This window comes from Oncorhynchus clarkii, chromosome 11 (assembly GCF_045791955.1).
Source record: "Oncorhynchus clarkii lewisi isolate Uvic-CL-2024 chromosome 11, UVic_Ocla_1.0, whole genome shotgun sequence".
Taxonomy (NCBI): domain Eukaryota; kingdom Metazoa; phylum Chordata; class Actinopteri; order Salmoniformes; family Salmonidae; genus Oncorhynchus; species Oncorhynchus clarkii.
The window spans coordinates 12,431,758-12,459,257 of record NC_092157.1 but is presented as its reverse complement, the minus strand read 5'-3'; the positions used below and the strand labels follow the sequence as shown (position 1 = coordinate 12,459,257).

General features: G+C 42.9%; 1 protein-coding gene across 1 annotated transcript in view; it reads left to right on the top strand.

The window, feature by feature from the left end:
* Window positions 1–5,290: 5,290 nt before the first annotated feature.
* LOC139420212 (heparan sulfate 6-O-sulfotransferase 1b) overlaps window positions 5,291–27,500 on the top strand; it is a 103,527-nt gene continuing 81,317 nt past the window's right edge. Inside the window, exon 1 of the mRNA XM_071170058.1 lies at window positions 5,291–6,137. Within this exon, the coding sequence (XP_071026159.1) occupies window positions 5,620–6,137 (518 nt within the window). The 5' untranslated portion in view covers window positions 5,291–5,619. The remainder of the gene's footprint in view (window positions 6,138–27,500) is intronic.

The following is a 27,500-nucleotide window of genomic DNA, read 5'->3' as shown; positions in this document are numbered from 1 at the left end:
ACACACACTCACACACACACACACACACACACACATTCAGACACACACACACACACACACACACACACACACACACACACACACACACACACACATTCAGACACACACACACACACACACACAACATGGGCTATGTACATGTGAAATTCTAGAACCTGGGCTATGTGCATGTGAGGTTCTAGAATCTGGGCTGTGTGCATGTGATGTTCTAGAACCTGGGCTATGTGCATGTGATGTTCTAGAACCTGGGCTATGTGCTTGTGAGATACTAGAACCTGGGCTATGTGCATGTGCATTTTTAGAACCTGAGCTATGTGCATGACAGGTTCTAGAACTTGGGCTATGTGCATGTGAGGTTCTAGAACCTGTTCATGTGAGGTTCTAGAACATGGGCTAGGTGTGTGTTTGTGTGAATGTGTGTCAGGTTCTAGAACCTGGGCTATGTGCATGTGAGGTTCTAGAACCTGTTCATGTGAGATTCTAGAACCTGGGCTATGTGCGTGTGAGGTTCTAAAACCTGGGCTATGTGCATGTGAGGTCGAAAACATGGGCTATGTGCATGTGAGGTTCTAGAACCTGGGCTATGTGTGTGTGTGTGTTAAAAGCTGCAACAGTAGTACCTTAAATCCTTCTAAAACAACTGGACACCACATATTATGAGGTATTGCTCCATGCCCTTCCAGTGCAGTTTGGGAGCCTTTTTTATACCCCTTTCCTTGATTTATTGTACGTCTCTTCTCCCTCGAGGAAGCTGACTATAGACCTTTGGTCAACAAGAGAACTAATTAAATGCAATTACAGAGGGGTTGGAGAAGGCTAGGCTGAGTGCTTTGTCCTTGCACATTATAGGAACTTAAGCCACTAGCTAACATGCTCCACTGCCTTCTATCCCTACAGGCAAATAGCTAAGGTTATTGTCAAAACAGTCCACCAATGCACTAACTGAGGGCAGTTCTGTGCGACGAGGTCATTTGCACCAATGGTCATTCATTAGCAATAAGCTCCTGTTTGGATGCAGTATTTCAACTGACTGACCTACTCATTATCAGTGAAGGATGTGTTTAGTAGTCAAATCCTGGCTTTTATTTCTATACATTTACGGAGTACAATCAACATGTTCATTTAAAAGAAAAAATACAATTCCATGGCTAGCTGTGTTTGATAGAGATTCAATTAAGCCAAACAAGTAAAATGTCTGTTCCAGAAGTAGGCCTACTTTGCCCTAAAAACTGAAGGATCTGCCTGACTGTGAGGGGGGAGTCAAACTTTGTCTCTATCATGCTGCTCGTGCTAATTTCTATCAGGCATTAGTGAGGCCTGGGTTAGGTGAGTGCTCTGACTTGTTTATTCTTTTTTGGCGCCCGTTTATTCTCCCTTTAAAAATGAAAGCCCTCTCACCTTGGGCAGAAAAAACATACTATTCTTGTCTGCCTTCTCACTGCTACACTCACTGTAATAGCCTACCTCACAGACCAACACAGACACAGGTTTATATGCTACTGGGTAAATAATGAAATTCTGTTTTAAATTGATTCCGTTCTAATGAATACCATAGTGTAGTTTGCTGTTTGGAGGGTTTGGGGAATATAATGAAAGTTAAGACTAGACATGAGCTATATAAAATGTGATTTTATTATCTGTAAGCAACCACCATCTAAATCAGTTCACGTAATGCACAGGAATTTATAGACACATGCCAGGCATTAGGCTACTAATCAATGATCATCAATGATCATCAACTCCAATTCTCACTCTTGCTCTAGTCTACTCTTATGCTTGCCCTTTAAAGAAACTTTAAATATCACAGTCTAAAAAGAAAAGTTTCCCAGCAGTCAGGAAATTCAATTTGCACATTGGAGATAGGGAAGTGATCCCAGGATATTAGTCAGTCCAGTTTCACACTGGGCCTGGTCTTTCAATTAACAGCTATTTCCTTTCTCCAGATTATAAAACCTCATGTAGTGTTCAAAATCGATATAACTCCTCTTGGAAGATATGAACCTGTATGAATCTGCTCGTCACAGAACTTTTATATTTTAATGATGGTATTTTTTCAGTCAGGTTGGTATTTGTTCATTCTATTTGTTAATTCTCCTTGAATATGGTCTATTTCATGTATATTCTTGCATGTATCCATGGATACAGTGCAATGCCACGTTCCGAATAGGCTACTTGAGGTGAACAATTCATTTTCGGCAGGCTATTATTAAAATGATCACTTAAGCAGCCATAGATTGTAAGAAAAGTACCCAAATGATCTGAGAAGTCATAGATCAGGGCAAATGAGGTTTGATATTGACCTGTGACATTCAACTACTAACACACAAAATGATAAAAAAAAAAAAACTGTACTTGAGGCTCTCCCTGCACCAAAGAGTTGTAAGATATCATATTTGCATAAAGGTCAGAAGTTCAGATACATGTGCATGTATGGCTCTGGAAGAGTTGTAATACTGCAGCACAGTGAGGTACATGGCTTCCTCTTACACGTAATGCAATCCAGATATGCACCAATAGATTTGCATAGTTCAATTACACATGCGGCGAAACACAATCTGATAATAAATGATAAGTGTGAATGTGTGGGCCGCCGTTCTGGGAACAAATAGGCGCTGGGTTCAGGCACGACATATGAAGGCATCATTGTATAAACATCATTTATTTGCATTCTTCAACATGAGAAGAGCTATAATGCCACCTCTTAGTGCGTTTCAAGCCGCCAAATAACCATCACTGTGTGTGTTAAAAGGGATCAGGGTCAAGCTTCCCACTGGTGACAGTTAAACAAATGGGGTGAAAGCATGAATCGATGCCTCCACACAAGTGCTCTTACAGCGTCGGTACAGGAGAGAGAGTGCATGTTCCTAATGGAGCAGCAGCACTCCATCACAGAGATTATGTTGGAGATTTCAGCTGATTTCCCTCATAGATGAGTGTGTTGCATATTGTCATGGCACTGATGTGATCATGCTACATGCGGTCTGCCACCTGCCTCATCTCTATGGTTCATGGTCTGCAGAAAGGCCTGCGTTTAGAATATGGTAAAACAAAAACTGCCTACATAGAAGAAAATGATCATGGTTTGATTAAGTGTCTGATGCATAGCCATATCAAGTAGTGTACACACAAACCAGCTGGGTAAGATAACAGGTATCATTATGCCATATATCTGGGACAAAAGTATATATATTTATTTTCTATGATAGGCTACATTCCCGTTATTTAACTGACAAAGATCCGGTTCGGATCGAAACGTTGACAAGCAGTGAATTTGGGAGGAGAGTAAACAGTGTGAGGGCCTTCCTGTTCTTTACTGGTATTATTTATTAGCCCAGCACCTAGGTTTTTAAGGATGTGCGTATTACCATTATTAACTTTTCTATAGGCTACATACCCATACCATAATCACAACTAGACTACCTACATTTTAACAAATGTAGCCTCAACCAGGCTTTCCCCTCTAGAACAAATGTAATCCATATCACAGCAATAATATGTAGCACTTTGCATTTGAATGATATATATACGTACGAATACTATAGGCCTATTCTGGACAATCTACACACTATGTATAGATGTGTTACATTCTTGTTTCATAAGAACTGCATCATTCTGACGGCCAGGGCTATGTATAATATTGTGTGAGCATTATGCTGTTTTAAATGTCTTTGAGGTAAAAGCAGTTGCCCCCTACTAAGGCTGTGTTTACACAGGCAACCTAATTCTGCTCTTTTCCCATTTATTGGCAAAAGAGCTGATCTGATTGGTCAAAAGATGCAATTAGTGAAGATTTGGGCTGACTGTGTAAACAAAGCCGAATCCACTCCAGTAAAAAACCTTGGCTGCATTTAGACAGACAGCCCAATTCTGATATTTTTTTCAGTAATTGGTATTTTGACCAATCAGATCAGCCCTGAAAAATATCTGATGTGAAAAGATCTGATGTGATTGGCCAAAATACCAATTAGTGAAAATAATATCAGAATTGGTCTGCCTTTGTAAACACAGCCTTTACATACCAGACATTTCCAAAGTTTGATCTTCTGGTTAAGATGCTTCTACTGTAATGATAATCATTATTCTCATTTTGGTTCAATCATTATCTGAAGTCATTATATAAAAAAATATTTTGATTATTGCTAACATGACATTTGATTATGTGTGATACTATAATTTCAGGGGGAAATGACTGCATTGTAGTATGAATTAGACGTTGTTCAACATTTTCCACCAGAGGCACCATCCATGCCTGTTGAAACTGAAGGGGCAATTTTGGGGATAAAAGTATACAAGATATATCCATTCATGCAAAGCCATGAAATTTGGCCATAAATGCCCCCCACTAAATACTTTCCAGTGGGGGAAAAAGTACCAAAGTAGACACCTTAATAGAAAATGACTTAAGTAAAAATGAAAGTCACCCAGTAAAATACTAGTTGAGTAAAAGTCTAAAAGTATTTGGTTTTGAATATACTTATGTATCAAAAGTACATGTAATTGCTAAAATATACTTAAGTATCAAAAGTAAAAGTAGAAATAATAAATAAAAAATCATATTGCTAAGCAAACTAGATGGCACAATTTTCTTGTTTTTATTTTATTTATGGATTGCCAGCGGCACTCTCCAACACTCAGATATCATTTATAAATGAAGAATGTGTGTTTAGTGAGTTTGCCAGATTAGAGGCAGTAGAGATGACCAGGGATGTTCTCTTGATAAGTGTGTGAATTTTAAAATGTTTCTATCCTGCTAAGCATTCAACAGGGAACAGGTACTTTTGGGTGTCAAAGAAATTGTATGGAGTATAAAGTACAGTACATTATTTTCTTTAGGAATGTAGTGAAGTTAAAGTAAAAGTTGTCACAAATGTAAATAGTAAAGTACAGATAAACCCCAAAACTACTTACTGTAAATAGTACTTTAAAGTATTTTTACTTTAATACTTTACACCACTGCTGTTGTTCACTATAAATTGTTTCACTGATATTAGACCTACAAATGCTTGTTTTTTCAATTATATTTACATATTTTGATTGTATCCTTGGGATAAATGAGTCTCGCATTATAAAACACATTGTAGATACCATATGGCCTAAAATATGTTGTTAATTAATCTCAGAATTATTCATCTCATAAATGTTTTGTGGACAAATAATTCCACTGTGGGCGTTGTAATTCAAACCAATAACTAAATGTGTAGGCCTATCCGTAGCTTTTCTTTTCTCGCGTGTGTGTTAAATGTAGCCTACGTGAATATGTGCAAATGTGTGTTGAGAAGTGGGTGTCGCTGTGCATGCTGGTCCAAGAGGAACAGAAACACGGTGCAGAGAGGGAAGACACCTCGAACGCTGCTTACTTTGTTAAATGCGAGCCGAGAGTGCTGTGACTATTGGTGTAGGGTTCAAAGTCGATTGTAATCTGCAGTTTTGGATTTTTGCCAACTCGGATTGAGTTTTGCTAGGTGAAAGCGGGAGCAATACAATGTATCCATGCCCGACCTCTCATTGCTTCGCGGTCCTCTGACGAGCTCAAACCCACTGTCTATGGAGGGACAAACGAAAAGCGCAACGTTCAGGTACCAAGTACCCCCATTTCGGTTATCTGGGAGATGGTAACAAATGAACGGCACTGGAGGGAACATGGTTGAGAGGACCAGCAAATTTTTGTTGATCGTCGTCGGATCCGTCTTCTTCATGCTGATTCTATATCAGTACGTGGCTCCTGGGGTGATGAACTTCGGGTCTCCGCAGGGGTACCTCGCCGAGGACAACATGGATATTTTCCCCACTCCGGATCCCCATTATGTGAAAAAGTACTACTTCCCTGTCAGGGACTTGGAACGCACCGTTGATTTCGAGATCAAGGGTGAAGATGTGATCGTGTTTCTTCACATACAGAAAACTGGCGGAACCACTTTTGGCAGGCATCTGGTGCAAAATGTTAGACTAGAAGTCCCGTGTGATTGCAGACCAGGGCAGAAAAAGTGTACATGCTACCGTCCCAACAGAAAGGAGACCTGGCTGTTTTCGAGGTTCTCCACTGGCTGGAGTTGCGGGTTACATGCGGATTGGACCGAACTCACAAACTGCGTTCCTGGAGTGCTCAACAAGAGAGAAAATAAATCTAAAAAACTGAGGTATGTGCGGAATGTTTTGACATTTATATTTGTCTTAACTCTCCTCAGTTTTGCTTCTCTTACGGGCATTGTAACATAGTAGACTATGTCGCATTAGGAAAATAACCCTATTTAATGGTAACGCTATTCGTCCATGAGGCGCATATTAGAATAAAGAGTCACACGTCCGTAGTCTATGCTGTTGCCCCCGGGTCCCCCTCTCAACCCAGCGTGCGGGGTAAACATTATCTGCCCCTAAAAGTGGAAAATGACTACGTTAACAACAGCTCTTGTAAACACTGATGATATGGATTCCTGTTCTGTATTTGCAATATCACACCAGGGGACATGTTCACATCAGGGTCCTCAGGAATAGTAAGTACACTTTGACCACCACCTATTTTGACATGACATGCTACTTGACCAGGCATCCACATTATTTAGCCCACTATACAATAAAATGTTTATCTACGTCATCAATTCACTTGATCTCAAACCATTGTTTTGCATAGAGTGCTGCACAATACCATGAATTCACACACATGATGACGTCTGGTCGGGGTCCTCCTCATGCTTCATAAATACCAGATTCCACCTCCGTGTTGAGAGGTTGTACAGGCCTGCATTGGAAACTTCGCAGGGCTTTGTTATTTGCGCTCTAGCAACATCCAATGCTATTTTGACAACCGAGATGACAGAGATCCTCTGTGGAAATCTTCCTATTAATTTGGGCAGTAGGGGGTTTCCCTAGCTGAGTCCAGGGCTCCATGGGATGGCACCATAATAAACCAGGAGCTTAACACTTGACAAGTTCTATCAAACAGCATCGGCACTGCATTAAGTCCTGTCAGTGTGACATCATACTGATTGCAGTATTCTCCACTTCAAATCAGAATAAGACATTGCGTCACTCCATCTGTCACAATCCCACATTATATAAACCGGGGGACGTTTCAACAATCTAGTGTGCTCCCTAGCTGGGGATCACGCCATTGAGTAGTTTCACCTGTCACTATGCTACTAGGTTAAGGTATATAGGCCTAGATGCGGTGTGCCACTCACCACTGGTCCAGGACCATCTTTGTTTTACTCATAGCCTTATCAGTTTTAATAGTCAGTCCCAGTGCTGGGTTTTATTGGCCTGATTAACCGAGTTCCACATTGGGGCTGAACATTTTACAAACAAATCATCAATACCATCAAATCGTACAAAATTATGAAGGTTGGGCCACAATTTCAAGAGGGCAATTTACTCACTCAGTTTATTAGGTACACACATCTAGTACCCTGGCCAGTCACCTCTTTGCCTTCAGAACAGCTTGAATTCTTTGGGGCATGGATTCTATGTCCATATGCTGTGGCATTCAAATGTTGCTTAGTTAGTATCAAGGAACCTAATGTGTGCCAGGGAAACATTCCCCACACCATTACACAGTTGACACCAGACAGGGTGGGGCCATGGACTCGAGATGCTTATGCCAATTCCTGACTCTGACATCAGCATGATGCAACAGGCTCCAGGATTTTGTCAGACCAGGTAATATTTTTCCTCTCCTCAATTGTGCAGTGTTGGTATTCGCCTGCCCACTTGAGCAGCAGCTTCTTGTTTTTAGCTGATAGGAGTGTAACCCGGTGTGGTCGTCTGCTGCAATAGCCCATCCGTGACAAGGAACGACAAGTTGTGCATTCCGAAATGCTATTATTTGTCTGTGTGTGGCCCGCCTGCTAGCTTGCATCATTCTTGCTATTCTCCTTCAACCTCTCTCATCAAAAATCTGTTTTTGCCTACAGGACTGCTGCTGACTGGGTGTTTATTTTTGCTTGTTGCACCAGTCTCTGTAAACCCTAGATGCTGTCGCGTGTGAAAAGCCCAGGAGGCCGGCCGTTTCTGAGATACTGAAACCGGCGCGCCTGGCACTGACAATGATACCATGCTCAAAGTTGATTAGGTCACTTGTTTTGCCCATCCTGACGTTCAATCCAACAGTAACTTGCTGCGTGTCTGCCTGCTTTATATAGCAAGCCATTTTTGTGAATGGGATGATGTACCTAATACATTGTCTACTGTATGTGTATGTACAGTACCAGTCAAAAATGTGTACACGCCTACTCATTCAAGGGTTTTTCTTTATTTTTACTATTTTCTATGTTGTAGAATAATAGTGAAGACAACTATGAATTAACACATATGGAATCCTGTAGAAACAAAAGTGTTAAACAAATCTAAATATATTTGAGATTCTTCAAGTAGCCACCCTTTGCCTTGACAGCTTTGCACACTCTTGGCATTCTCTCAACCAGCTAAATGAGGTAGTCACCTGGGATGCATTTCAATTAACAGGTGTGCCTTTGTAACAGTATAACTTTAAACCGTCCCCTCGCCCATACCCGGGCGCGAACCAGGGACCCTCAGCACACATCAACAACTGACACCCACGAAGCATCGTTACCCATCACTCCACAAAAGCCACGGCCCTTGCAGAGCAAGGGGAACCACTACTTCAAGGTCTGAGCGAGTGACGTCACCGATTGAAACGCTATTTAGCGCGCACCACCGCTAACTAGCTAGCTATTTCACATCCGTTACACCTTGTTAAAAGATCATTTGTGTAATTTCTTAATGCGCTTATCAGTTATGTTGTTACAAGGTAAGGGTGGTAAATACAAGACGGCCCTATTTGGTAAAATACCAAGTCCATATTATAGCAAGAACAGCTCAAATAAGCAAAGAGAAATGACAGCCAATTACATTAAGACATGAAGGTCAGTCCATACTGAACATTTCAAGAACTTTGAACGTTTCTTCAAGTGCAGTCGCAGAAACCATCAAGCGCTATGATGAAACTGGTTATCAGGAGGACTGCCACAAGAAGACCCAGAGTTTCCTCTGGTGCAGATGATACATTCATTAGAGTCCAAATAAATGCTTCAGAGTTCAAGTTATAGACCCATCTCAACATCAACAGTTCAGAGGAGACCGTGTGAATCAGGCCTTTTATGGTTGAATTGCTGCAAAGAAACCACTACTAAAGGACACCAATAAGAAGAAGAGACTTGCTTAGGCCAAGAAATACGGGCAATGGACATTAGACCGGTGTGTCTTTGTAAGACCGATGATCTCCGCATGTGTGGTTCCCACCATAAAGCATGGAGGTGTGACGTTGTGGGGGTGCTTTGCTGGTGACACTGTGATTTATTTAGAATTCGAGGCACACTTAACCAGCATGGCTACTATAGCATTCTGCAGCGATACGCCATCCTATCTGGTTTGCGCTTAGTCCCACTATCGTTTCTTTTTCAACAGGACAATGACCCAAAACACACCTCCAGGCTGTATAAGGGCTATTTTACCAAGGAGGAGAGTGGTGGAGTGCTGCATCAGATGACCTGGCCTCCACAATCACCTGACCTCAACCCATTTTGAGATGGTTTGGGAAGGAAAGGCAACCAACAAGTGCTCAGCATATCTGGGAACTCCTTCAAGACTGTTGGAAAAGCATTCCAGGTGAAGCTGGTTGAGAGTGCCAAAAGTGTGCAAAGATGTCAAGGCAAATGGTGACTACTTTGAAGAATCAAATGTAAAGTAGATTTTGATTTGTTTATCACTTCTTTGGTTACAACATGATTCCATGTGTGTTATTTCATAGTTTTGATGTATTAACTATTATTCTATATAGGAAAATAAAGAAAAAGCCTTGAACTGCTAGAGCTTCCCCGGTCAACTGTAATTGCTGTTATTGTGAAGTGGAAACGTCTAGGAGCAGCAACGGCTCAGCCGCGAAGTGGTAGGTCACACAAGCTTTAAAAAAAAAAGAAGTATAATATATATATTTTTTAAATCACTACTGAGCTCCAAACTGCCTGGAAGTCAAATAAACTGTTTGCTGGGAGCTTCATGAACTGGGTTTCCATGGCAGAGCAGCCGCACACAAGCCTAAGATCAACATGTGCTATGTCGGATTGGGATATGTCTGGATTGGCGTAAAGCTGGCCGCCATTGGACTCTGGCGCAGTGGAAACGCGTTCTCTGGAGTGATAAATCACGCTTCACCATCTGGCAGTCCGATGGACTAATCTGGGTTTGGCGGATGCGAAGAGAACACTACCTGCCCCAATGCGTAGTGTCAGCTATAAAGTTTGGTGGAGGAGGTATAATGATCTGGGGCTGTTTTTCATGGTTCGGGCTAGGCCCCTTAGTTTCAGTGAAGTCATGCTACAGTCATGCTACATTTTTAGAAGATTCTGTGCTTGCAAGTTTGGAGAAGACCCTTTCCTGTTTCAGCATGATAATGCCCCCGTGCACAAGTCGAGGTCCAAACAGAAATGCTTTGTCAAGATCGCTGTGGAAAAAAACAGAGCCCCGACCTCAACTCCATTGAGCAACTTTGGCATGAATGGGAACGCAGACTACAATTCAGGCATAATTGCCATACATCTGTGCCCACATCTCACAAATGCTCTTGTGGCTGAATGAAAGCAAGTCCCCGCAGCAATGTTCCACCATCTAGTGGAAAGCCTTCCCAGAAGAGTGGAGGCTGTTATGGCAGCAGAGGGGGGACCAACTCCATATGAATGCCCATGATTTTGGAATGAGCTGTTCAACAAGCAGGTGTCCACATACTTTTGTGTGTATATGTATGCAATTTAGCCAGCACTTTTATCCAATGCGACTTAGTGACGCATGCATACATTTTGTGAGTACAATTCATGGTTCTATACATTTTTTATTTTACCTTTAACTAGGCAAGTCAGTCAAGAACAAATTCTTATTTTCAATGATGGCCTAGGAACAGTGGGTTAACTGCCTGTGCAGGGGCAGAACGACAGACTTGTACCTTGTCAGCTCGGGGGTTTGAACTTGCAACCTTCCGGTTACTCGTCCAACGCTCTAACCACTAGGCTACCCTGCCTATGCATGCACAATAGGGTCATCTTTCAAAATGCATGCCTCATGAATGTTGCATATCTGGAAAAATCCTTCTGTCAATCGAATGGGCACCGTCAGTGTTTCCATGGCCAGTGTTAGTAGTTCTGATTTCAAGGTCTCCTGACATTTTGTTAAATTTGCATGGCTGGTAAATAATAATGCATTTTGTTGTTCTTTGACAAAGTTGTATTTTGTCATGGCAAACATGGCCAGCATCTGGGGTTGAATATATGGTTAACTGTTTTTTATTTTTTATTTTTAACATTCAGACATTTAATATGGTTAGAAATGAGTTGTGTGTTTACACACATTTTGGAGCTCTATTTCCTGGGGGTGTTTTCATCTGCACCGTTGACCACTAATTGTCAGTGATTTGCCTCGTTCCCTTATTTGAGCTCGGTATACCACTGGCTGTTGTCCTTCTATTCTCCGATGTGCCTGTATTAGGGAATCATTTTGATAACGACTATATCCCTCTTTTTTTCCAACCACCCTGAAAACAGCCCTGGATTGTGAGTGGATCAAAAGACACGGAAAGGTCCCAATGGCCTACCATCACGGATGGTCCACCACATGCTATACTGATGGAAATGGGCATTTGGTGGATGGTTATGCCCAATCACTGTGAGAGAAGGGGTTAGAAAAATGAGATCAACTGGCCTAATGCTGTACATCGCTGGCTAAGCGCATCAATTATGTCCTGAAGCGCAGGTGTAATCTGGCTCTGCTGCCAGCAAGCCTCCTTAGTTTTTGCAGTGCATCACAACCTTCAGCTCTGACTGATAGATCCATGTCAACAAGTAGCCTTCCCCTCTCTGTTTTTAACAACATGGATTGAATGCACCACATTTGAAAAATCTGATTACGGCCTTTCCAGCTGCTCACATTTTTTTATTGTAGCCTACACATGACGTCTGTGATAATGAACGTGCTACATTCACAATAAATTGCAGTGTGACATAATCACGTGTGGTAATGTGAAGTAAGCATGAGAATGTCAGGGGAAGATAGTTGTGTTTGCAAATAGATTCCAATGGAGCACCTCTGGATTTTTTTATGTAATCAATATCTGATGAGAGCGACAGCCATCAGTCATTTAAATGATGTATATTTAAAAGTCAAGATGAGTTCTCATCATGTCGTACTGGGCATTCCAAACCTGTCTGTCCTTTTGAGCACTAATAACCCTGATTACCCTGTTTGCAGTTTTGAAAGTGGCTCCCGGAGTTGTAACTCAATATTAGGTAGGTGTCTGCACCCAGTGTCTGTTATTTCCTGATAGTGTCTGGTTGAAAATACAATCTACAGAGGACTTTCTAATAGGCAGGGTGGAGTTTTCTTTTGCGTGGTGACATCACTAGGCTTTATAGACCAGTAACAGCTAGTTTTCAGGTTACATACAGTGCCTTGCGAAAGTATTCGGCCCCCTTGAACTTTGCGACCTTTTGCCACATTTCAGGCTTCAAACATAAATATATAAAACTGTATTTTTTTGTGAAGAATCAACAACAAGTGGGACACAATCTTGAAGTGGAACGACATTTATTGGATATCTCAAACTTTTTTAACAAATCAAAAACTGAAAAATTGGGCGTGCAAAATTATTCAGCCCCTTTACTTTCAGTGCAGCAAACTCTCTCCAGAAGTTCAGTGAGGATCTCTGAATGATCCAATGTTGACCTAAATGACTAATGATGATAAATACAATCCACCTGTGTGTAATCAAGTCTCCGTATAAATGCACCTGCACTGTGATAGTCTCAGAGGTCCGTTTTAAAGCGGAGAGAGCATCATGAAGAACAAGGAACACACCAGGCAGGTCCGAGATACTGTTGTGAAGAAGTTTAAAGCCGGATTTGGATACAAAAAGATTTCCCAAGCTTTAAACATCCCAAGGAGCACTGTGCAAGCGATAATATTGAAATGGAAGGAGTATCAGACCACTGCAAATCTACCAAGACCTGGCCGTCCCTCTAAACTTTCAGCTCATACAAGGAGAAGACTGATCAGAGATGCAGCCAAGAGGCCCATGATCACTCTGGATGAACTGCAGAGATCTACAGCTGAGGTGGGAGACTCTGTCCATAGGACAACAATCAGTCGTATATTGCACAAATCTGGCCTTTATGGAAGAGTGGCAAGAAGAAAGCCATTTCTTAAAGATATCCATAAAAAGTGTCGTTTAAAGTTTGCCACAAGCCACCTGGGAGACACACCAAACATGTGGAAGAAGGTGATCTGGTCAGATGAAACCAAAATTGAACTTTTTGGCAACAATGCAAAACGTTATGTTTGGCGTAAAAGCAACACAGCTCATCACCCTGAACACACCATCCCCACTGTCAAACATGGTGGTGGCAGCATCATGGTTTGGGCCTGCTTTTCTTCAGCAGGGACAGGGAAGATGGTTAAAATTGATGGGAAGATGGATGGAGCCAAATACAGGACCATTCTGGAAGAACCTGATGGAGTCTGCAAAAGACCTGAGACTGGGGCGGAGATTTGTCTTCCAACAAGACAATGATCCAAAACATAAAGCAATGGTTCAAAAATAAATAAACATATCCAGGTGTTAGAATGGCCAAGTCAAAGTCCAGACCTGAATCCAATCGAGAATCTGTGGAAATAACTGAAAACTGCTGTTCACAAATGCTCTCCATCCAACCTCACTGAGCTCGAGCTGTTTTGCAAGGAGGAATGGGAAAAAAAATTCAGTCTCTCGATGTGCAAAACTGATAGAGACATACCCCAAGCGACTTACAGCTGTAATCGCAGCAAAAGGTGGCGCTACAAAGTATTAACTTAAGGGGGCTGAATAATTTTGCACCCCCAATTTTTCAGTTATTGATTTGTTAAAAAAGTTTGAAATATCCAATAAATGTCGTTCCACTTCATGATTGTGTCCCACTTGTTGTTGATTCTTCACAAAAAAATACAGTTTTATATCTTTATGTTTGAAGCCTGAAATGTTGCAAAAGGTCGCAAAGTTCAAGGGGGCCGAATACTTTCGCAAGGCACTGTATCCCTCCCGTTAGGCTCCTCCAATTAGATCCCGCACTCAGACCACTCCCAGACAGTCCTAGCAAAATTCTTGCTTGTCCATTTGAATGGCTTTGGTCATTTTAATGGAAAACTATTTCAATAAGGTACTTCATTGTTATCTAGAAATGATTTGATATTGAGGGGAAAACAGTTGCATTGGACCTTCAGAGATTTGAAGGTTGGAAATGCAAGAAAAGAAAGCAAGTTTGAGTGGTTCTCACAGCAAAACCTCTGGGGATTTTTCAGCGTACTCCAATGAAATATCAAAAGTACTTCCCTCAAAAGTAATGGTGTCTTGTTTTTGCCCGAAGTCAAGCTTCATCACTATCGTGGCGATAATAGCTGCAGTGAATGAGGTGTTAGGAGCCAACAAGTGCCTCAAACTAACCGATGCACAGACCATCACCCTGTGTGTGTCACATGAGTATGTTCGTAACACCCATGTCTGCCTCTTCCATATTATGCTTTCCTAACATCCTTGCTGCCTCAAGCAGAAATAGGCCCAGTTCTAATCAGCTTGCATGATTGTAGAGTCGCTGAAGAATGAAGGCAGATCTTTTTTTCAAGGTGTGTCATGTCAACAACACTTCTGCTTGCGTCAGTTTGTGGGCATGTGACCTTGGGCAGACAGTTACTCTCACATTCTGTAATGTGTTTTGTCTGGAACAGCTGTGTCTGTTTGTGAGGGACTGTCAGGAGCAGTAGCGATTTTAGCATGTAAATCTTGGTGGGGCAAACAAACAAAAAAATGTGTAAACAATACATTATTTGCATGATAACGGTGATAAGCGGGGCCCACAAACTGTTAGGGCCTACATAAAGCTGTACCAACTGCAGAGTCCCAACAGCAGAGTCCCAACACCTTACCACTGCTACACCTGGCTATCAGCGGAGCCTTGCCTGGCAGCGAAACAGTTCATTCAGCCTCATTTACTGCCTTTAAAAAAACAACAAAATAGCTGATATGGCTGACTTGCTTAAACAAATGTGGTTTCCACTGACAATTGAGATGTACAAACTATGGCGTAAGTGAATGCCAAGCGGATAAGAGGCAATCTGTAATTTTGATTTAAGACATTAATGAGCGACGACAGACGTAGTCAAATATTTGTTCAGCACTTTTGAAATGTACAGCGACAGAATTCAGAACATGGGCCATTCTTATAGTGTATTCCTTGTACAAGTCAGAACCATAGGATAAATAAAGGGGGCATATAAACAGGCAATGAAAGCTCTTACAATATTCAATGGTTACATTTATCTTAAACAGGTTATAGGCTACATGTGTACCACCAAGTTAGAACAGTAGGCAAAATTTAAGAGGTGAAAATAGACAGTTATTAGGTTGAGGCACATTGAACACTGTTTGGGTCTTTGCGTGTCAAAGATACACGTCATAACACAATTTAATGCGTTAAATAAGCTTTTAATTTGACACGTCAAATAGCACAATTCTATTACGGAATGGTTGTGTGCTGAATTTGCACATGCAAGCCAAGCGCCACCACTACTATCGGTAGCACTGTCAAAGCTGTACAACAAAAGTTGGCAAACAAGCACACGGGGCCGGGCCACGAACGATGTTTACAATACCGCCTCTGAAAATTATTAGGGTGACGCACATGGGTTACTAACAGCTTACTACTCAACATACTTATGTATACTGTAGCTAATAAAGTAATACTATCTTGCATGTAATATTGCATATTACATTTATGCATATTATTTTGTGGGCACATTTTGTCATCAAAGTCTGACATTCTCGAGAGCGAGAGAACTTCATTGAATAGCAGGCTAACGTTAGTGGTTGCTTTGCACTGCTTGCAGTTAGCCACTGATTCCTTCCAAACAACTCATTGTTGAATTTGCGATTTCCAACTTGTGTAATCTTTGTCCAATGGCTGATGAGCACCGATACGTTTTATCAATAATTTATCTTCATATGACAAGGATTAAAAAGGATTTGCCAGTAGATTTGTCGACTTGATTCATGATGACTGCTAGCTTAGACTTTGACACAGTCCATTCAAAGCTACTGTACATATAAAATGATGTTAAATCACGTTATCTGTGGCTAATGACCTTGAGCATTCTTCCAAGGGCACTTGTAATATAACTATATGGCAGGACCCAAAGGGATGTCTACCCTTACTAAGGACTTCAAATTGCCGATGACGTACTGTCCCCATGAGTGACGGATCACTGAGCCAATCACGGCGCTATGCTCCTATTTTCTGCTGGCTCCCACACCACTACAGTAGGCACTGAGCTAGGCTAAAACGCCTGCATTTTTGAGCTGTCTTACTCAAGAAAACAACAAAAGAGACCGTGTGTATGCAACTTTATTAACTAAATGATATATATATTTTTTACATTGTTTGCAAACTGATATGTGACACGTATTGATTCAAACCCCCCCCCCAAAAAAATATTTTTATTTATTTTTTGCTAAGAATGTGGGGGTCAAAACATTTGAGGCTCTGACCCACCTGCCCTGAATGACAGGTCGCCACTGGTCATATATGCCTATCAATTCTACAGTATTTTGCGGATATGTGATGTACAGTATGTCTTTCCAAATGGATTCAAACGATTGTACAATAACCCCCCACCTGTCCGCAGCACAAAAGATAAGTTCCTGGAAAACATTCCAGACCTAGGACCTAGGACCTAGTTATTGTCTCTGCTCTGCCAGATACAATTAAATGGTTGATTATTTGAGCACTAAACTGTTTGTATCCCTTGACTATTTGGATTCCCCATAGGGAATTTGTCCTCCGTCTGTCAAAAACAGAAAACATACATTTTTGAATATTGGTACAATTACTTTGTAGCCTCCAGTTTTAAGTGTCAGTCTAGTCTCTTGTCATTTACAGACATCAACAACCCCCCCCCAAGTCAATACCTCCAGTATTTCAGTTTGAGGAGTTGACCTACACTACCTGCACACTGAAGAGGACCACTGCACTGTGCATTTCTAAATTGGGCCCAATTATAATGAAATGGGAAAAAAATCTAACAACGTGAACAGGACACGTCGTCTTCTAGTCCAGCAGCCCAGACTGCCAGTCAACATTGGTGTTGAGTGTTACTTATTGAGATCTGCCTCGATAGCAGCTCGCCCTCCGCACAGTGACGCCATTGTTCTGCATTTGGCGCTGTAGCTTTGCTTGGAACTTAATGTGGTCTATTTAATCTATTAAAGGACACTGTATATCCCCCCCTCCCAGATCGTATTATTAGTCAGTAGTTTTGGAGAATGTACCACAATTCAGAAAATATATATTAGTTGGGGACCTAGAATAGACTCTGATTGCTGGTGAGAATTTGGGTCCCATCCTCACAAGGGAATCTAATTGACTGATCATCTTGTTTTAATTGATGCAAATTTAGACACCCTAAACATTCTTTAAATATAAATATTCTACCGTTCTCTTAATAGAACAGTTATTCAATAGCCCCTATAGGGGGGGGGTGAGCGAGAGGCTGGTTTAGCCTCACAATTTTTAAGATATTTTATGAGTAATTTGTTTACCCTGGGAACCTGACCCTGAGCCCTGTAGTTCATGTAGACAACCATTTCCCCTCTCTGGCTCTTTTCTTTGCCCACACTGTTCTGCTATTCAGGAAGTGAAGTGCTTTTCTAGATGATAGGTACAATAGCTGCTGTTTATTCCGAAGATGGACACTGGTGGTCAGTCTATGGGCTTCTGACTCTGGTAGAATATACACGGTAGGATAGATGGGGCATTTAGCTGACTTGAATCCAATTCCCCAGGCCCTTTGTCAGGCTATCTGCATTAGCCTCCATCCACAAGGGGGGCTACTCCAGCCACACATTCCATCTAATGGGGAGTCTTATTCCATTTCACTCCCATCCTATCCTTTTCGGGAACAGTGTGTGAACTGTTCAGTCAAGTACTGCCTGCCCACTATAACACCATTAGCTTTGAGAAGAAACTGCTTAAAGTTGCTAAAAAGGGAAGAAGTGAGGAGAGGGAGGTTGGCTTAATTTAAGTAAATTATTGAAGAGGCCCATTTCACCACTGTCAGTTAGCAGAAGGGGGTCAGGCTCAAGCTATTTGAGCTCTGACTCCTCTGGATTGAATGTAGCTGTTCCTTGTTCTGCTCTGTCTTTGAGCAGAGTGGAGAGAGGGGTCTATGCCATGGCATCATGACGATCTATTTCAAGCCTTTATTTGATTTTGTGTCATCATGTATTGGAGAGTGCGGGCCTCCTTGCTGAGCATCTGCCAAATCTTATTTTTAGTGAGCTAGTCGGGCAGCAGGTAGCCTAGAAGTTAGAGCGTTGGGCCATTTTACCGAAAGGTTGTTAGTTCCAATATCTGAACCGAGAAGGTAAAATCTGATAGGCCCTAGAGCATGGCACTTAACTCTAATTGCTCCAGGGTCGCCGTTGATGATGGCAAACCCTGGCTATGACCCCACTCTCCTAGCGTGTCTCGGGGAGTTGGAATATGCTAAAAAATGAATTTCCAATTCACGCATGTGTATTGATTCATACTTGTACATGTGTGAAATAGGACAAATATTAAGCACCCACCAAATTATTATTATTATTATTATTATTAGTCAGGAGCGAGCTAATACCGTCATTGGTGCAGATGAAGGTTTGGCTTCAGAATGGAAATGGAAATGGAATCTATAATGGGTTTCATATCGGATAGGGCACAAATTGCCCTATCTTTGTGCAGTCAATATGTCTGCTAAACTTTTTAGCATTACATCTCCTCTCACGATAACCTGCTAGCCAGGTGACCGGCTCTTGTGTTGAGAAGATCACCTGCTCACCTGAGATGGGCTGCTTCCCTAGTTGAGTTACTTTCCTGACTTCTAGGCAAGCCCAAGGCACCAAGGCAAAGCCATGGCTTTCTGAGCCAGCATGGTCCTCGTGTTAATCCTATCAGATCAGTGGGATTAAAGGCTGTTGGCACCAAAAAAGGTTCTGCGGCTATGCAAATCCTTCAACTGTGTTTGCCTGGGAAAGGATTATACAGTGTACATTGTTATGTTACTATGTACATGTAGGCCTATGCTATATACAAGACAAGTTAGTATTTTCTTATTTCTGTCAGTAGATAAGGAGGATTTATTTAGATTATATAGTTTGGGAGTATTGCAGCATAAACCCTGCACTAATACTATCTTGGTTGCATGAGAAGACACTGGGCTTAGATACACCTGTTTGACTTTATCCTTTAAACAAATCTTTTGATACTTGTGGTGATCTGATTTAGAAACATTTGACTTGTTAGCTTAAGTAGGGCTGGCACAATCAATTACTGTGTTACCAACAGTTATGGATGAAGACATTCATAAAAATCATTAACCTCTTTTTCTTGAGAGGGGGGGGGGGGGGGGGGGGGGGGGGGGGGGGGCGAACAGCTTACTGAGAACAGGACGGACGGGCATCTGTTGGTTTTGAGTTTCTGCCGTAACATGGACTCAATGTGATAAAACATTGTTGCTCCTTGCTGAAAGCTCACAGACGCTGTCACTATGAAGTCAAGGGCAAAACATGTGCCATACACTAGAGTAATTACAGTTAACCCACATAGAAATGTAACCTTCTATGTAGAAAGACCATGCCGTTGTGTGAATGACCCAACCATAGAAATGTAACCTTCTATGTAGAAAGACCATGCCGTTGTGTGAATGACCCAACCATAGAAATGTAACCTTCTATGTAGAAAGACCATGCCGTTGTGTGAATGACCCAACCATAGAAATGTAACCTTCTATGTAGAAAGACCATGCCGTTGTGTGAATGACCCAACCATATAAATGTAACCTTCTATGTAGAAAGACCATGCCGTTGTGTGAATGACCCAACCATAGAAATGTAACCTTCTATGTAGAAAGACCATGCCGTTGTGTGAATGACCCAACCATAGAAATGTAACCTATGTAGAAAGACCATGCCGTTGTGTGAATGACCCAACCATAGAAATGTAACCTTCTATGTAGAAAGACCATGCCGTTGTGTGAATGACCCAACCATAGAAATGTAACCTTCTATGTAGAAAGACCATGCCGTTGTGTGAATGACCCAACCATAGAAATGTAACCTTCTATGTAGAAAGACCATGCCGTTGTGTGAATGACCCAACCATAGAAATGTAACCTTCTATGTAGAAAGACCATGCCGTTGTGTGAATAAATGTATCACTAGCCACTTTAACCTGTTGAAACTCTAGGGGCAGTATTTCATTTTTGGATGAAAAACGTTCCCGTTTTAAACAAGATATTTTGTCACGAAAAGATGCTCGACTATGCATATAATTGACAGCTTTGGAAAGAAAACACTCTGACGTTTCCAAAACTGCAAAGATATTATCTGTGAGTACCACAGAACTGATGCTACAGGCGAAACCAAGATGAAACTTCAAACAGGAAGTGAGCAACATTTGAGGCGCTGTTTTCCATTGTCTCCTTATATGGCTGTGAATGCGCAAGGAATGAGCCTACACTTTCTGTCGTTTCCCCAAGGTGTTTGCAGCATTGTGACGTATTCGTAGGCATATCATTGGAAGATTGACCATAAGAGACCACATTTACCAGGTGTCCGCCTGGTGTCCTGCGTCGAAATTGGTGCGTAATCTCCAGGTGCAAGTATTCTTCCATGTGATTCAGAGGAGAAAGCGGACTTCCACAAACGATATATCATCGAAGACATATGTGAAAAACACCTTGAGGATTGATTCTAAACAACGTTTGCCATGTTTCAGTCAATATTATGGAGTTAATTTGGAAAAAAGTTTGGCGTTTTGATGACTGAATTTTCGGGGTTTTTTGGTAGCCAAACGTGATGAACAAAACGGAGCGATTTCTCCTACACAAAGAATCTTTTTGGAAAAACTGAACATTTGCTATCTAACTGAGTCTCCTCATTGAAAACATCCGAAGTTCTTCAAAGGTAAATTATTTTATTTGAATGCTTTTCGTGTTTTTGTGAAAATGTTGCCCGCTGAATGCTACGCTAAATGCTACGCTAGCTATCAATACTCTTACACAAATGCTTGTTTTGCTATGGTTGAAAAGCATATTTTGAAAATCTGAGATGACAGTGTTGTTAACAAAAGGCTAAGCTTGAGAGCTAGCATATTTAGTTCATTTCATTTGCGATTTTCATGAATAGTTAATGTTGCGTTATGGTAATAGCTTGAGGCTGTATTTACGATCCCGGATCCGGGATGGCTAGTATCAAGAGGTTTTAAACAATGCCACTTCTATATGTTTACATAACCTACATTACTCATCTCATATGTATATACTGTACTCTATACCATCTACTGCATCTTGCCATCTTGATGTAATGTATCACTAGCCACTTTAAACAATGCCACTTCTATATGTTTACATATCCTACATTACTCATCTCATATGTATATACTGTACTCAATACCATCCACTGCATCTTGCCTATGTCGTTCTATACCATCACTCATTCATATTTTTTTTGATGTACATATTCTTATTCATTCCTTTACACTTGTGTATAAGATAATTGTTGTGAAATTGTTAGGTTAGATTACTCGTTGGATATTACTGCATTGTCAGAACAAGAAACACAGGCATTTCGCTACACTCGCATTAACATCTGCTAACCATGTGTATGTGACAAATAACATTTGATTTTGATATAGGTAGGGATAAAGTCACTAGGCAACAGGAAAGATAAAGAGTTGGTACAAAAAGGGTCAATGTAGAGTCTGGGTAGCTTTTGGTTAACTGTTAAGCAGTCTTATGGCTTGGGGGTACAAGCTGGAGCTGTACAGTAGATATCATCCAGGATTGGCCATCTTATCACAGCAACATGTCAGCTAGCCTGTGGAAAATGTCATTCTCAATGGCTTTTTTGCTTAATCAACTTGACCTTGGCGGGGTTTCTTCTTCAAAATAAAGATTTGAACCAGGCCCTGATGGAGTGGCTTTCTATCTTCTATCACACGCCGGCAAACTTGTGTTGAAAATGGCACCCGGTAGTCATTTATAGCACCAAAGATATGATAAATGGACATATTCTGTGTTCACCCAATTGCTTCTCCCGACAAGGAACAAATTACAATGAGATGACTGATTAGCCGGAAAAAGGTTCTTTATTTGGGAATTGGTGACCTTAATGTATGGCTATGAAGAACAGCGTCGGGGCGATCATCGTGTGTGTGTGTTCATGAGGTAATGAAAGTGAAAGAAAGAGCTCTGGTTCTGAAGTTTACTCTCTACCCCATATTTTCTGTCATCTAAACTGGAATGAAAAGGCCTCCACCAGTTCAGTCTAATAATAGATAAGAGCCCTATCACATCAATCTGAGTTAATCTGTCTCTTCCAACTCCTCTGGAAGGGTGAAGTCCTCAGAGGCCACCTCTGAATCACATAAACACTCTCTCTGTGAGGAATTGAGCAAATCCTAGCAGGATGTGAAGAGAACTGGGGGTGTTTCTAAAGAACCACTACCAAAACTGAAAGCGGAGCCATTTATGAGCAACAACACATGAATAGATGCTAGTAGGCAGGATAAATCCAAACTGTTTGAACTCTCAGTACTTTTTCTTAGTTTCTCTAAAATGGAAGAAGTAAATGCTGAGGAAAGTGAGTAAGCCAACTGTGAGAGGGAAACCACTATTTTATAAATCCCCATTTTAAAAGTCCTAATAATATTTTTCATTTAGAACGTAACTTATAAAGGCCCCCTCGCCACCTAGTGTCAGAGCAGCATCCCCATACCTCGTGAGACTCCACATGGATCTAGTGGCCTTATCACGTTGGGTGGATACTATTTTGATCCATCTCACTGATATAATGGCCTTCTCATCATTTCCTCGTCGTAGTTCTAGTAATGTGATGGTCGTACCATACGACTCAATGTGAATGGGAAGGGTTCAGAGAGGCAAGGAGAAAATGCCTGTGGTGACGTATTGCCCCTGCAGTGTTTGAGAACTCAAGATGATATGCTGCGGAGAGGGAGAGCGGAGCCAGGGACAGTTGCTGCAGTGTTATGGCAGGTTGTGAGAAGGTTACACATTTTGGTTTGTAATGGTTCTATATTCTCCATTTTTTTTTGTGGTCAGATCTTTATTCACCTTTATTTAACTAGGCAAGTCAGTTAAGAACACATTTTTATTTACAATGACGGCCTACCCTTGGCTAAACCCGGACGACACTGGGCCAGTTGTGGGCTGGCCAACGGGACTCCCGATTACAGCTGGATGTGACACAGCTTGGATTCGAACTGTAGTGATGCCTCTTGCACCTGAGATGCAGTGCCTTAAACCGCTCGGTCACTCGGGAGCCCATATTTTCCATTTGGTGTGTAATGGTTCTGTATTCTCCATTTGATTTGTAATGGTTCTGTATTCTCCATTTGGTGTGTAATGGTTCTGTATTTGCACATTTGTTACAAAGTGTGCCTCTTGTATTCACTCCATTTGCATGTGGCCCCTCCCCGAACTTCACAAACTGTGTGAATGAGTCAGTGCAGTGGATTCTACTTCACCAGGGTCTGAAACTACAGGAGAGGGCTGGTTCCCTGTTCCCTTGTCTCATCCTTTTCTGATACATATCCTAATGCGTCACATTTAGAGCTGAGCGAGAAGACCTTTTAGCTCAGCATGCTGCTGCTACCGCCTCTTATGCCGCCCACGACCTTGCCTACCACTCCTCACAGAGCACAGCGATCAACAAAACCCCTGTGTGTTGGAGACCGAGGGTGAGTTCTGTCAGAAGGTGCTCCCATTTGAATCTGGTGGCACACAAATACATTTTGCATGTAGAGATCCACTCCTCTGAGTGTGCATCATTCTTTGGGACCCCCCTGGGCTAGTAAAACAAATGTGGGTTCTGACAGCATATAAATCATACATATGGGGAAGTGAAATCCATCCACCTAAGTCCTACAGAAAGTCAGACGTTTTGATTTTGCCAAACTTGCATGAGTTTATCCAATCTGTCCTTGGATGCATTGGTCATACTGTGCATAGCACTGGGGTTATAACATTTTACAAATGACCTTGACTCTGAAGCAATTTTGGATCTGTTCTATGCCTCAATCATGCCTTGTGCAATGGCTGACTTGAGATTTAGGTCTGTCTCACCATGCTACATATTCAATTCCAGCTTACTGTCAAGACCGTTGATAGACAAGAGGCGATGGGGAAGGAAAAATCCAAAGTCAGGAGAGAAATCTGAGGAAGCGAATGTCTGACAAGTAGGCGAGAGATCCCTACTCCGGTACGCATAAAAATGTGACACGTGTGGGGGATGAGTCTAGAGAGAAAAGATTGATGCGTATTCCTCACCAAAGATATTCATCTCCATGTGGGACACTATTTATACCACTGTTATTGCGCTTTACAAGGGGGATCTGGGGGCATGTGGGGATTGCTAGAGGGCGATTTACACACTACCAAGCATGATATGCTGCACCGAGAGTCAGAACCTCATGGCAGATAAGTACGTGGGAGGTTCCGTAAATGTTGCTCACTGCTATGTTATCTGATATTGGAGTGTTTTGGAAATGCATACACCTGGGTCAGGGTGGAAACTTGGCTTGACACCCATTGCGATTTACCCTCAATGCAGTGCTCTGGATAGTAGCATTTCTTGTGAATGCCCTGGAACGGAGAATGCATTCGCTCATCTGCAGACCCCATTTGTGACTCAGTCGGCATGAAGCCAGAAATCGTGCAGCATTTATCCTATTTTCCTCCCTCTCTCCCTGGGATATTTGCAGTCATTCTTGGGCCCAGCCTAGTCTCCCGACAGCTGTTCTATTGTACCACTCGCAAATGTTCCCATCGGAGCAGAAAAAAAAGTCTAAACATTAAGCTAGAGGAAATCAAGGAAAGAAAAGTAGGAAGATATGGAGGTGAAATAAGAGGAAGTGGAGAGTTAAAGGTGGGGGTAGAAGTGGGATGGGGGAGGGTTAGAAGAGGGGGGGTGGGGGGGTTTGAAGATCGATGGGGAGGGTTAGAAGAAGGGGGTGGAGGGATGGGGAGGGTTAAAAGAAGGGGGTGGGAGGGAGGGATGGGGGAGGAGGGAGGGATTGGGGAGGGTTAGAGGGGGTGGTGGGGGAGGGAGGAAGGGATGGGGAGGGAGGGTTAGAAGAGGGGGAGGGATGGGGAGGGTTAGAAGAGGGGGGAAGGGTTAGAAGGGGGGTGGAGGAGGGAGGGATGGTGGTGTTAGAAGATGGATGGGGAGGGTTAGAAAAAGGTGGAAGGAGGGATAGAAGAAGGGGGATGGAGGAATGGGGGGAGAGGGGTAGAAGGTGTGGTGAAGTGTTGAGGGAGGGGTGGACGGGGTAGAAGAGGGAGGGATGGTGGGTTAGAAGATGGATGGGGGAGGGTTAGAATTTATTATTTTATTTATCCGTTATTTTACCAGGTACGTTGACTGAGAACACGTTCTCATTTGCAGCAACGACCTGGGGAATAGTTACAGGGGAGAGGAGAGGGATGAATGAGCCCAATTGTAAACTGGGGATTATTAGGTGACCGTGATGGTTTGATGGCCAGATTGGGAATTTAGCCAGGACACCGGGGTTTAGCCAGGACACCGGGGTTAACACCCCTACGATACGTGCCATAGGATCTTTAATGACCTCAGAGTCAGGACACCCGTTTAACATCCCATCCGAAAGACGGCACCCTACACAGGGCAGTGCCCCCAATCACTGCGCTGGGGCATTGGGATAGAGTGCCTCCTACTGGCCCTCCAACACCACTTATAACAGCATCTGGTCTCTCATCCAGAAACTGACCAGGACCAACCCTGCTTAGCTTCAGAAGCAAGGCAGCAGTGGTATGCAGGGTGGTATGCTGCTGGCAGAAGGATGGATGAGGGTTAGAAGAAGGGGGAGGGAGGGATAGAAGGGGGGGGGGTGGAGGAATGGGGGGGTAGAAGGTGTGGTGGATGGGGTAGAAGAGGGGGGAGGGGTAGAAGAGGTATGGGGGAGGGTTAGAAGGGGTAGGAGGGGTAGATGGGGGAGGGGTAGAAGAGCGATGGAGGAGGGTTAGAAGAAGGGGTAGGAGGGGTAGATGGGGGAGGGGTAGAAGGAGGGAAGTTTAGAAGAACGGGGTGAAGGGGGAGTGTTAGAAGAGGGAAGGATGGGGGTAGAGGAGAAAGGGATGGATGGGGGTTAGAAGAGGGAGGGAGAAGGGGGAAGGGTTAGAAGAAGGGGGTGGAGGAGGGATGGGTAGAAGGGGGGGGTTGGCGGAATGGGGAGGGGTAGAAGGAGGGGTAAAAGAGGGGGGGGGGGGTTAGAAGGGGGAGGGAGATGGGGGAAGGGTTAGAAGTGGGGTGAATGGGGAGGGTTAGAAGAAGGAGGGGTAGAAGGGGGGTTAGAGGGGTAGGAGGGGGGTAAAAGTGGGGGAGGGATGGGGAGGGTTAGAAGAGGGAGGGAGAAGGGGGAAGGGTTAGAAGAAGGGGTAGGAGGGGGTTAAAGAGGGGAGGGATGGGGAGGGTTAGAAGAGGGGGGAATGGTTAGAAGGGGGGTGGAGGAGGGAGGGATGGGGATTAGAAGATGGATGGGGTGGAGGGATGGGAGGGAGGGTAGAAGGAGGGATGGGGAGGGGTAGAAGAGGTATGGGGAGGGTTAGAAGAAGGGATGGGGGGGTAGAAGAGGGATGGGGAGGGATAGGAGGGGGGAGGGGTAGAAGAGGTATGGGAGGGGTTGGGGGAGGGGAAGAAGGGGGGGTAAAAGAGGGATGGATGGGGGTAGAGAAGGGAGGGATGGATGGGAGCTAGGGATTGGGGGGTAGGGGTTAAGTACGGAAGGTAGAATGTACAATACTGTAGCCTCCATGTTGACCTCAAACTGTTGCCAAAGAGTAATTGAGGACAAAAGGGAGTGATAGTTTATCTCCTCCCCTTCATCAGGGTACACAAAGGCTTCACTCCGGAAAATAACTTGGCATCGTTCGGAAGATGCCAATACCCCAGGTTCCCGAGGGGCGCTCATTCACTCTGTCTTCCGGGGCGGTACTGTCGTGGTCAGTATGATTCCAGGAAATCATATCTTCGATCCAGGCGGTCTCCCCCCTCGCTCCACTTTTCTAGCTTGCCTTAAATGAGCTGTCCATCAGAAGCCAGATGTGCTTTCCCCTACCCTAGAAACCCATGTCAACTCTGGCATAAATCATTTGATTGAAACCTGCAGAATTCTGACATAAGTTACCGCTCGTTTTTAAGTTTCTGTGAAGGATTATGACGCGCTTGCAGAGCTACGAGTCCAGCGCCCCCGGCGAGATCTGACAATTCTGAATGCAGGTTGGCTACTCTCTCATTTCCATCTTGGTATTCACGTAGGTCTACTTCTGTAGGACTGGCAGTATTACTATTGAGTTTCATTGGTGCCTGTTACAGACCAAACAGGAGGGAATAGAAATGGAACAGA